Source organism: Hemibagrus wyckioides, linkage group LG11 (assembly GCF_019097595.1).
Source record: "Hemibagrus wyckioides isolate EC202008001 linkage group LG11, SWU_Hwy_1.0, whole genome shotgun sequence".
Lineage (NCBI taxonomy): Eukaryota > Metazoa > Chordata > Actinopteri > Siluriformes > Bagridae > Hemibagrus > Hemibagrus wyckioides.
The window spans coordinates 16,319,985-16,333,209 of NC_080720.1; the positions used below are offsets into that span (position 1 = coordinate 16,319,985).

Consider the following 13,225-nt stretch of genomic DNA (forward strand, 5'->3'; position numbering starts at 1 on the left):
ACAGTTTCACATAAAGTTCATGTGTGTCATGTGTGCAAAAGAGATGACCACTCTAAAACAAATTTCCAAATATTTCTGTATAGATTTGGGTGTATGTGTGTGGTTATTATCTTGTTTCATTTGTGTCCAAGTCTTAACAGCCTGACAGAGGCAACTATCCTGGTGCTTTTCAGGTTTCATGATGGCATTAAGCCCTCCTGGAAGACCAGACAAAAACCAGCTCCAAATCACCAGTGATACACCACCATATTTCACAAGTGGGTATCAGGTGCTTTTCTTTGCATGCAGTTTCCATTTATAAGCCAAACATGGCACTGGCATGTATGCACAAACAATTTGATTTTGGTCTCATCTGACCACACCACAAACAATTCTAATTATAGTTCAAATGACACTTGGCATAGTTCAGTAGACTGTTTTCAGGAAGGGTTACTTTTGCCAACCCCAAGAAATCCAATGGACTCTGCAGTCCTAAAACTGTAATCTTTGTAAATATACTACATATTTCAAGAGTGTGACAATATGGGGTGTACAATGTAAAAGCAACATTTACATTTCTGGCATTTGGCAGATGCTCTTATCAAGAGTGCTTTGAAGCATCTATCAATGAATACATTAACACTGGTTCAATAGGTCACAGACTTAGGATACCATCAAAACTGTTTTTCCCCCCACAACATACAACAATACAACAATACATAAAACAAACAGGGAAATTAAGTGCTAATTTTTGTTTCAGGAAGAGGAAGATATTCATTCTTCATTTGAAAATGGCCAGTGACTCAGCTGTTTGGACATCCAGGGGAACTTCATTCCACCACCTCGGTTCCAGAACAGAGTCTTGTACCTTGTACCCTGAGAGCTGGTAGGACCAGTTGAGCAGTGCTAGCAGATCTGAGAGAGCATGGTGCAGTGAGAGGGGTGATAAGAGCTTTGAGGTAAGAGGGTGCTGGTCCACTCTTGGTTTTGTAAACAAGCATCAGAGTTTTGAATCCAATGTGTGCAGCTACCGAAAGCCAGTGGAGGGAACACAGCAGGGGGTGGTGTGGGAGAACTTAGGCAGGTTGAAAATAAGTCGCGCAGCTGCATTTTGGATCATTTGCCAAAACAGACCCGCCAGTAGAGAGATGCAACATGTAGACTAACCAGTTTTCAAGTTTTAGAAACATCTCTTGTGCTATGGAACAATATTTCATGCTATTCTCTCTGGCTTCATAAAGAAAGGTCTATGGTTAATTACAGATTGGATTCTGCTGTCCTTGGCATGTTTAGGGCGTGAAGGAAACTCTCCTGCCTGTTCACCTGCCTAAGTTCATAAATGTACTGATATAGGGTGTAACGATACATCTGCATTCCCAATAAAACATTCAACAGAGTGCAGGCAATTCATCATAAAATACCACATATATTATGGGTCCAAACTCCCTTCTTTCCCTAAGCACACTTTGTTTCCCGAGCTAATATGCTAGCAAAACAGTGTACTAGAATATTAGCTTGGGAGAGGCAGCAAAGGCATCAATCAAGAAGTCGAGGATTCTCCTAAAACATTACAGTCTGGCGAATTGAAACATTTATACTTCTGACAGCCAGCAAGTAAAGGTACCATATATCAGCTTTAATACCACAGACATGTCTTCACATCTGCTCTGGTACTCAGGCAGCCTTTTTTCTCTGATTTAGTCTGGACTGAAGAAATCCCCATGGCGATTCAGAGGTTCATATCTGAAGCCGGCAGATATGAGACTGTACTCGAAGGTGAAGAATGCAGGATTCAAAAACATGTCTAGGACTACAGAGAGTAAAGTGTCTTTAACAGCACACCTGCCTCAGCAGAATGGGAAATTAAAAGCCCCTTGATTCAGACACACCCTCTTGAGGATCACAACAGAGAGCTAATTGATTAATTAGCCTTGTTTAATTTTGCTACATTCTAATGCACAGCTTTTCTTTCATTATATGCTGCTAGTATGAATAGATCGCACCAACACAGTGTCATTTATACATTACCGTTAGGGTATTATTATTTTTTTGAATGTTTGAATCAAATGAAAATTGAAACCTAGCACATATTCAGTGACACATGAAAAATATACACCACGATATTTTATCGTATTGAATCTGAATTACATATTTGTTACACCGCTAATATGTACAAGTATGTTGTTTAACTGATTGAGTGGAAAATTTTAAATGATTGAACTATTGTGTATAATGTTTATTTTATTCTGTTTTGCCTTTTTATTGAAAAGGTGCCATTAACTCTGGTGTTATGAAAGGGCATTGGTACAATAGAAAGGAGAAAGGAGAGAGGGGAAATTACCTGAACGATGTCTCTTTCCGCGAAGCGTCCTCTAGATGACACTCTGACCTCATCACCATCCAACTCCTCCATAGCTGCCGGTGAGAAGACACACTTGTTAGATCTTCACACACTTTGTCACCATCATCCTTTCCCACACTCTATCATTCTCACAGTGTATTGAAACGGTGCGGATATCAGCGCCGTCTGTCAGTGTTGGAGATTGTTTACTCTTTTTATAGTGATTGCTATAATTCTGTGTGTTTTTCTGCCAGAGAGAGGGAGCATCTGTTTGTGCGCGTGTGTGCGTGTGTGTGTGTGTGTAGGCTGGAGGCAGATGTCAGTTAGCTCAGACTCTGGAGGTGGCACAGGCTTAAGCACTGCTTCTCCAGGGAGGAGAGGGTACTTATGCTGTGTGTGTTGTGTGCTTAGGATGTGTGTGACAATGCGTGTGTGTTATGTGTTTGGAGTGTGTGAGTATGTTTGTGTGCATGCCTCAGAGAGCATAGTATCGATCCTGGAGATCCAAGTGTGTATGTAAATGAGACAGTTGGGTACTATGGGGCTTTGAGTGGTGGGTGACAGATGGCAGCTGAGGACATAGAGACAGGGACAAGATGAGGAGAAGCAGAGAAACAAGGGCGATGATGCAGTACAAGAGGACAAACGATCAAGGACACAATGCAATCATGGCGACTCGAAACATTTCAGATACATACACAAGACATATTTCAGAGGATTCAAATTAAAATTGAAATTAAAGGCACAACTCCATTCCAATGTTTTCTGACCTAGTGTCTATTCATCACACCTGTACCGGCTATGCCATTACCACTGACAAAAAAAATTGGCATATTTCCCAGTACTGAGAAAAGAAGAAAAAAACAATTTACTTAAAATTCACTTATTATTCATTGGATTTCTTAAAAAAAAAAAAAAACAATAACATTGCTAGGATGGAAGAGACATGATAAATTTGTTAACACGGCAGAAAAACAGTACGTTTTTTCGTATCCGTGCTTGGATACGAAAAAACGTACTGTTTTTCTGCCGTGTTAACAAATGCTAACTTAAATGTTAACTAAGTGGAAAATAAATGCTTCCATGTGTACGCTGATTATGTGGATTCTGTCATTAAGGCATAATTGTAAATGTGTTTAAAGATGAAGATTTACAGTAAAGCAAAATGTGAAACTGAACCGACTGAAAAATTCCTAATAGCATTCTATAAAAATATGTTTCATATAAACCATTTTGTTCAGTGCTATTAAACTTTAGAAGTAAGAAAATAAAGTTTCAAGGTTGTATGTTTGTTTAATCTCAGTTACTTAATTTCACCAAAATCTGTTGTGTTGAGAAAAGTCATTGGTTTTTTGTTCTCCTGCTTTGTAAACTCTCCTCTACAGATACTGTACCTAGGGATTACACTGAAAAGCAGCTGACAGTCTCACAGGCACATAAAAGTTTAAGTAAAGGTCTAGAAATTATTAATGCTGAAGTCCTTTTATTGTGTCTCTGTGTGACAATAGGCTTTTCAAACAAATAATTCATGCCATGTGTCTGAGTATATCACAGATAGCACTCAAAGGTGTTAAGATGTAGAATTTGCATTGTGTACTGCACTTAAGGCTATGCAGCATAACTTAGATGTAATAAGTCAGAAAGGAAACCTGATGTTCTGATGCAGGCTCCTAAGCTGGACACTGTGCAAGAAATTGTGCAATAGGCTTATTAATCTTGCTATGAACAAAGGGCATACCAGGCATCTCTCTCTCTTATACACACGCAGACACACAGACACACACACACACACACACCACAAACTTACCATCAAATTCAGCCGGACCCACACCCACAATGATGATGGACATGGGTAGAGAAGAAGCCTGAAGAAAAGACAACCACATATACATAATTATTACAAGCAATTTTCAAGTGCAGCTGAAGAAAGCATACAGATTGAAATGCTTCAGAAATGGTATGAACATTATGTCAACCTACAAAACTGAAAAGGCCATTCAAATGTGAGTACCAATTTAGAAATCCCACAGCAATTATTTTATATTTCACATAGCTAATGGTGCCTCTTAGTTGCTTGCAGTACGTACACTACCAGTAAAAAAAACTGAGCACATTATGCACATTAAGGTTTATGGTTGAAATTTGTTTTTAACATGAAATTCTAAAAGACCTTTAGATGTAGTGACTATTTTTCTTAGCGTATATTCATTGTTCAGAATATATTGCACATGTATATACAGGTTTTACTTTGTAGCATATTCCATTATTGTGGTTTTATTAGAATTTAAATGGTCTTACATTGACAACAGCTTCTTTGGTCTGCACCATGTCTGAAATGACTCCGTCTGTGATCATCAACAGCACAAAATACTGGGAGCCATCAGTCACATCCTGCGCTGCCCTGCAACAGATACGGACAGAGCGAAGAGACATAAGTATGGAAGACATTTCTGCACTATATTCATTTACCGAGATATTCTTTTACAGAAAGCTTTTATAAAAACTAAAATAATAAGTAAGATAAATCTGTCTGAGTTCATATAAGCAATTCTAACATCTTCTCTACACCCATATACTATAACAGGAAATGCAGCATTCTGCAAGAATAATATGCAGTTCCAGGAATCCTTATTACACCCATTACGCCCTACAGACAAGCAATGTACAAATGTCACTTTGACCTTTCGAAATATCGCTCTCTCCCATGTAACTGAATACTATAAATATAGAATGCTTGAATAAAAAAAATCTGCATATATTTGTTTTGTTTTTTTGCCTAAATATTTTTATTCGGCAGAGCAATTAGTAACTGCGTTCCATCAATTCAGATGCACTACATTATTAACTAATTTTATCTGCTAAATATTTACAGTTAACTTTGTACCTCCTCCAATAAGCACCTGCTGACAGATTCAGTTTAATCAGTTCTTTAGGGAAACGGGATCAATTTTACATAAGGTGATTTAAATTAAAAAAAAGGGTTTTCTGCTGATATTTATATTAGGAAATGTAAATAGGGCTTGACTTTTCTACTGGAAGTTTGTGTCTAATTGTCAGCACAGCAGACAGTAAGGAGTCCCACTAGTTGTGTGTCTGATTGGCTCAGCATCACTGTGTAGCCACAGGGCAAAAATGCAAAATCTTCCACCAACTAAATGGCTCTCTATTCTCGGGTCCAAACACACACACACACACACACACACACAAACACACACAAAAACCTTACCTTGCTACCTGGTTAATGACCGGGGCAAAGTTGGTTGGTCCATAAAGCTGGACTTTTCGGAGACTTTGGAAATAAGACTCCAGCACCTCCTCTATCCCTACACAGTTTGGGTTCTCACTGTTACCATTCTGAAACAAATATATATACACAGAACACTAAGGCCAGAGATTTCACAATTTTAATCTGCTCTTTAAAGTTGTGTGAGTTCCTCATGACACTGTGGGATACACAGGCCACCAGCCGTCACTAAAGTGCCTCATATGCTTCTAGTTATTAGACTGCTAGACTGCTCAATAGTGGGAATGAACTCCTGACCCTGCATGGGCAAAGAGCAGAAGGAAGTAAGATTGAATGTTGCTAAAAGTGAATCACATATCAAAGGAGCCTTTTCAGATTTTGAATATTTCTTAGGCTGCAATGCATAAAACATTCAGGCACAATGAAACACTGAGCAGCAAGTCTTCAAGGTCAGTACATGGGTCCTTCTTCTGTATTCTGTATGAATGCTTTGTTTCTGTCCTAATATGGAATTAACCCAGAAAAAAAGGAAAGAGAGGGAGCATAAAAGTGTTTAATAAATTCAAATACATGAACAGTGGGAGTGAGGAAGACAGGGTTTGTTACATAATATGTCATTCTTGTAATTAAATTTGCTTTAGCATGACACAGTTTAAGCACTGTCACGCTAAGGTGGCCTCTAATTTAAGAAAAGCGATTACAGCCTAAAGTTAATGGGGAAAGTTATAGACAGTTCTTAACTAAATTAAATCATGCAAAGTATCTCATTACACCTCTGACTATTTTAGCCCTGTGGCTGTGGTAGACGTTAGATCAGAGGGCTGCTGGTTCCCCAGCATTTGGGATTTCTTAGCTTGCATTGTAAATACATGTTTTATTTAATTAAACATATCATATCATTATATTGATTCATTTCAATTTTATTTGTATTGCACTTTTAACAATGGACACAGTCTCAAAGCAGCTTTACAGGAATATGAAAATTGCAAAACTGTAAATTTTTAATTTTTAATTTATATTTAACCCTCATGAGCAAGCCAGAGGCAATGGTGGCAAGGAAAAACCAGACTCAAAGGAGAACTCATCCTCATCTGGGTGACACCCAAGACTGTGATTAAATAATTTTCTTTCTACAACTGTATATATTCAAGCAGAATTGTATAACCAGAAGGATATATTTATGACTTCATTTATCAGCCCTCACAAAGTAAAAATGATATTGTTTCCTTGTCATTCCCCTCACACTTCACTCTTTTTCTTATTGTTTTCTCTGGTTTATCCACTCCTAATTCCTTCTTTGCTCCTCTGCTCATGCATAGAGACAAGGCACATACAAAGCTCAAGGATAACTCTTTATTTCAATGCTTTCATTTTTGTCTGAGTCTCTCCTTCAGCCCATCAATTTGTCTTTTATACTGTGGCTTTATTAAAAAAAAAAAAAGAGCAGCTCTTCAGCCTTGGAAAGAAGGCTGGCTGGTTTTGAGCTTCAGTTTGTTCTTAAACCATTTTCAGCACCTCTCTCTCCCCTCCTCTGCCTCTCTTGCCTCTGGGCTTATGCAGACTCCTCTGTTACCTTAGTGTGTATCTCTTCATATTTCACAGAGGGTTTTTTATTTTTCATAAGGCCTTTCTCATACTCTCAAAATAACAAGGGTGGGTTTGTGTGATTAATTACAATGGAGAAGAACTGAGCACCTGACCACGTCTGAGGACTTGAGCTGTGTTTCATTCTGATTCATATACAAAACCCTGTGAAGTGTTTACTTATCACTATATTAGGACTTGATAGTCAAATTCATGTGGTATAATGGAGGTTGTTGCTAATCATTTCAGATTCATAATAGTGATCCCACCAGAGGAAAGGCATGGGAGATTTTGCCATCCGGAGGCAGCTTGGCTCCAAATCCATAGGCTGGGAAGAGCTTGTCACTGTCATAGTCCTGAATAATCTCTCCTACTGCCTTCAGTGCCATAGCGTAGGCGTTCATCTGATAGGGACTCATGTAATGCAGGGAAGTTGGCTGAGCCGGGTTACCTGAGATCACAGGAAAAAAATCATAGCTAAGCATATGTAACAAAGTTTTTCCCCAAACATATTACTCTATCATTTACAATTAAGCACTGATATTTCGAGCTGCTTAGAAAACTCTTAAAGGGTTGCATGAAAGGGGACAGTGCCAGGTTTTGTTAGAATGTGAAATTTTATATTAAACTTCTATATTTAATGCTTAATGAATTCATTACTGCTTAATCAACGAAGCACCTTCCAGGTCTTAATGAAAATGATTTAGAAATGAGAATATTAATGTTCAAGAAAGAAAGGAGTTGAGTTAGTTAAACCCCATGTCATTGCTTAGCAAGTATTTCAGTTCACTGTGTACAGTTTACTTTCTTTTAGTTTCTTGGCTAAATTTACAGCTAAACATACTCATCATTCCTTAGATATATGAATTGTAACAGTTTTACCGTGTTAATTTTAACATTGTCAGTCATTTCAGCTTTAATATTTTAATATAATGCTTAGTGTTAATAGACACTTACCATTTGATGCTGTGAAATCTATGGCCACAGTGAAGTTGAGTTGTGTCCTGTTGTGAGGAAAAACAGTACAGTTTATCACAAAAGACTGGCAACAGGTTTCTGAAAACCCCTCCCTAAGAGACACAGCTTCTCACATGAAGTATTCTCATTCATTACATTACATTTACAGCATTTGGCAGATGCCCTCATGCAGAACGACTAGCATTTATCTCTTTTATACAACTGAGTAGGGTGAGGGTTAAGGGCCTTGCTCAAGGGCCCAGCAGTGGCAGCTTGGTGGTCCTGGGATTTGAACTGCCATAAGCAGGTAAGCAAGCAATCACACAACAGGCTTTTTGGAATAATCCAACTTTCTAGCCAAATAGCATAAGGGTGAAAATCTTTTTGGATTAACCAACATTATGTAATCATATACATTGATAATACATGTTTACAATGCTCTGATGATCAATACAAACCTTTCCACAATATATCTACTAAACCAGTGAAAGAAATCTAAGAAATTGCCATCCTGAATACTGGACATATGGACCACTGTAGGATATTATGCTCAAGAAAACTAGTCATATTAAATGTTGCTGTACTTTGCTAGAACTTTTGTGAAACAGGAGTCAGAGCCCTTGTATAACTCACTACTAACAACTCCAAAGTTCTGCTTGAGTGAACACTGGAGTATGTGTTTGCTGCTGCTCTCTGCTGTGTGTTTGTCCAGGTGTTTGTGTTAATCAAATCCGGGGAGAACATGGAAAAGTAAAGTCTGTGAGGTAGATTACCACTCTGAAGGTTCCTTGAAGTTATCTGCTTCAGTTATGTCACCAGTCTAACACAAACCCTTGCTGCCTGTTCGACATCCCCATCATCTGGTCATCTTCACATCGATGCCCAGCAAGACATCTTCCATCGACTGCAACGTTCTTCATTCTGACATTCCGTCTTTTTAACGCATGATTTGTAGTGAAAAAAAAACTTTTGTTTTTTATTCTTTTATTCCCCCTTGCTTGGAGTTTGTGAATCTGATTATTTAAGACCTCTTGTTGAATTCTCTTTCCCTGACTATAACTTTTTTTGTGCTCCTTTGTCCATGGCTAGAGGTGGGTGTGGCAGTGTAGGTATGGGCTGTGAAATGAGGATAAAGACATTTAAAATGAGTTGGTAATGAATGAGTGAACCTGTGTGTGATTAATAGGATGCTGAATTTATTCCCTGTTTATTTTGCAGTGAGCTGCTGACACCAGACAGAGAATCAGTGCATGGTGGGGGAAAAAAAACACTTGCAGCTTCCTGCTGAGCCATATGTCAAGTGTGCTTTATTGAGGTCTGCCCTGTTTATTTTCATTTTCTGTGAAGAAAGTACCCACACTGAAAAGCACAAAGCCAAAGTAAAAAAAACAAAAAAAACAATAATAATATTTGCCTGCTTCCCGGGTCCTCAATTTCTGTCACACTTGCCATAGGGTGATTTAGCAATAATTTGAGTCACCTTTTAAACTGTTTACTGTAAGAAAGTATTCAAGGTCGTAAATGTCGAAATGTCTAGCTGTGCGCGCTGTGCTCTTACGTATAGACCACCTAAATTTAAAAAGTTCAGAAAGTTTAGAAAGTGATCTCGTCTGATCTGATCCAGTCGTCTAGCCATTACTATTTGGCCCTTTGTCAAACTCACATAAATCCTTACGCTTGCCCATTTTTCCTGCTTCTAACGTCAACTATTAAGGACCAAATGTTCACTTGCTGCGTAATATATCCCACCCACTAACAAGTTCCATGATAAGGAGATAATCAGCGTTATTTATACATATATTTACATTCAAGCCTCTTGAATAATTATTGGTTCTACAGATGGGTTTTGCAAGCATTGGATTTTGCTTTATCATTTGTTTTCACTGTCAGTATTGTTTAGATAGCAAATATCTGCTTGCCTAATTATCAGCCTATGTTATTTGTCACAGCCATTCATGTCTCATGTAGCCAAGGGATAAAAATTAGCTGTAGCTATCTGGAAGGGATGGCATATTCTCTCTCTCCCCTGTCAATTCGGGCAACAATAGTCAATTGCAGGAGTCTGTGTATGTGGAAGAGAGCAGATTTCCCTCAAGTGTGTTATGCTGCTCTGTGATCCAGCATACAGCAAAACCATGGTTGGTGGAATTCATCGTTTTTGGGGCAAAATCTCCGAACAGTTTTCAAAAGAAACTTTAGCTGCATATCACTGCTCTTTTAATACTTCTGTGGCATTTTCATCCAAAAGATTTGTATAGTTCCAAAGCTCTGTTCAGCAAAATTAACATAGTACTGAATCATGTTTTCACAACCTTTCCAGAAGCTACTGTTAAAACTAGTGAAGGTTTTTGTTTCCACCTTTTTTTTTTAGCTTTCACGTCTGGCCCATGATCTCACTGACTTACCTATAAGTCTTAAAGCAATTTGAGCCTGTATCACTGTTCTGTCTGACAGATTCAGTCTTGCATATGACCTGACTACTTGGTCCCTTGGATACAGTCCCTGCACATTAAACCTGAGACGTGTCACATGCTGTCAGTCTTAGTATTCTATCCATAATAACAGCTGCCTTGCCAGTGGCACCATTCCTTTATATTTTAAAAATGCAGTCATTCTGAATTTTATCTTTTCTTAACTTGCCCCATTTCAAGGTGAAAATAATATTTTGAAGAAATTCCAGCCCAGGTTCTAGTCAGACCAAAAGACAGAACCCATTCTCCCCAAGGTAATTTTACTGGACCCTAGTGGGTTTAATGTGTTTATTATATACAGTATATCTTGATCATTTATCTGATCCAAGATGCTATTTGAAAAAATATATAAGTTTACTTTTAAAATTATTTGTTAAGGTGTACTTATTTCATAGGCTTTAAAACACCGGGTGAGATTCAGAACCATGTCAGATATGAAGAACCGAGACTTCTAAATAACAAAGGATGCATCCTTGGCATAAAACCTCCTTAGATGCCCATATCAGCAAAGATTTATTTTGCATTTCAATTTTCACTCCTGCTTTCATAACAAAAAAAAAAAGAAAAGAAAAGGCACCATGCAAACACAGCTAAATAAAAATTTAGTAGAGTGCCAAGTAACAGAAAATGAACCTTAAGTGCAAGCATGTGCAATTGTTATGCACAAACAAATTAGTGACACTTCATGGATTTACAGGACCTGAGACAGGCTGTAAACAAATCATGAGATATGAGTGTTCTGCTTACCCTCCTCTGATGAAGTCTACAAATGTGTATTCAGATTCGACTTTAAAGGAAAGCAATGTCACCTTCAGAGAGAGAAAGAAAATTGTATTGAGCCACAGACACACACACACCCCTTTGTACACTCACTCCGAATGAAAGCAGACCCAAAATCAAAGTTCAAGCAGGTACTTACCGTGCCAGAATTGACATATTTTTTCTTCTTTCCTTTCTTTTTAGGATTTAAAACCTATACATAAGTAATAAGAGATATCTATCACTGCACCATCCTTATAAATGGCATCACAGTATGTTACAACAAATGCATGCAATGTGTGACTAGAAGATATTACAACGGGTAGCAAAACCTGCCTAACACATCATTGGAAAACATGCATGATATCAAGGACACCTTCAATGAAAAACAATGAAGTGTTTGTACATCACCCATCAGGAAAATGCAACAGAAGTCTGCACTATCACACAAATGGTCTCATGAACAGCTTTGTCACTTCAGCTGCCCTAATGCTGAACTCATGATTCCACCTGATAGCTAAACATCAGTATTAGACACCATACTAAACTTCACTAAAAGTTACTGCTATTATCTGCCATTATTTGTACTTTTTCTTTACTGCAATTATCTGTCATCACTACAATGATTCATTTAAGACTGACATCTGACATTACTGTAATCACTTCACATAGTGTTTCATACTGCATGCATCATGCTCTTTACCTCTACCTGTATACTGTTTATCTCAAAATATTGCTCCATAAGTTATTTCATTTAACTTAATTGCGATTTGCATCACCAGTAAGCAACATACTGTTCACCTTTACCTGTAGACTGTTACCTTAACTTACTGCACCTTATATTTTACATTTAACTTGACTGCCATTTTAGAAAAAAGTCTTTTTAGAAAAAGTCTTTATTTGTCACATACTGTATATATTACAGCACAAATTCTTTTCTTTGCATATCCCAGCTTAGGGGTCACAGTACAGGGTCAGCCATGATACAGTGCTCCTGGAGCAGAGAGAGTTACAGGCTTTCAACAGTGAGAGTTTGGTGGTGCTGGGGCTTGAACCCCCCCAGACCTTCTGATCAACAACCCAGAGCCTTAACCATTTGAGCCACCAATGCCCTAATTTGCGCTACTGGTTGGGTAACTATTTCTGTGCCCCTGTACACATACGTGGACATTAACATAATAATAAATTTGAATCTAACCAAATATAACCTAATATGTATTCACATATCAATAAATGACACAACCCCAAGTGCAAAACTATCCAGAAAGCCATTTAATCACATTAATCCAAGTTAATCCATCTTCATGTCACAAATTCATATTTTTGGCTATAAGAGGGATTTTGTGCTAGAAAATTAATATGTAATAATTTGCTAGGGGTTATAAGTAATCAGTTGCTGTTGGAAAGTGAGTGCTTGGCACTTCCATTATGATTCTGAGTTTATAATATGACTGAGAGAGAATAATAATGTGTAGCCTGTGGCCAGCATTTTGCCCACACTTACCTCATACACATTAAACTGGCTTTGACCTCGGGATAGCTCTCTGTAGCTAGTGGTGAACTCACCAATAAAGTCATGACTGCAGGAAGGAAAAAGAGAGAGAGATTTTCAATGTTATGCTGAAACACGATCATGTTCAATTTTACATTTGTTTTAAAGCATGTTGTCAGAATATTAAAAAATACATTGCCATCCATCATTAAAATAGCCCTAGACTATTCAAATCTCTTGGCTGGACCTCACATTTTATAAAAGGAAATATATAAAGATTTTATATTTAAAACTAAAAGAGCCAGAAGGTTACAGATAGGTTTGGATGCAGGCATAGCCTTAATTAGCATAATTATTAATTATGTCAGTAGATAGTAAGTGTGTGTGTGTGTGTGCAT

General features: G+C 37.8%; 1 protein-coding gene across 1 annotated transcript in view; it reads right to left on the reverse strand.

Annotated features, from left to right (window-relative positions):
* Nucleotides 1-13,225, reverse strand: part of LOC131361129 (copine-9-like) — a 79,768-nt gene that overhangs the window by 5,316 nt on the left and 61,227 nt on the right. The window contains exons 11-19 of the mRNA XM_058402052.1: nt 12,840-12,915; nt 11,496-11,549; nt 11,324-11,385; nt 8,106-8,152; nt 7,418-7,599; nt 5,547-5,674; nt 4,619-4,721; nt 4,128-4,185; nt 2,321-2,394 (exon numbers count right to left, since the gene is read on the reverse strand). Of these exons, the coding sequence (XP_058258035.1) occupies nt 2,321-2,394; nt 4,128-4,185; nt 4,619-4,721; nt 5,547-5,674; nt 7,418-7,599; nt 8,106-8,152; nt 11,324-11,385; nt 11,496-11,549; nt 12,840-12,915 (784 nt within the window). The remainder of the gene's footprint in view (nt 1-2,320; nt 2,395-4,127; nt 4,186-4,618; nt 4,722-5,546; nt 5,675-7,417; nt 7,600-8,105; nt 8,153-11,323; nt 11,386-11,495; nt 11,550-12,839; nt 12,916-13,225) is intronic.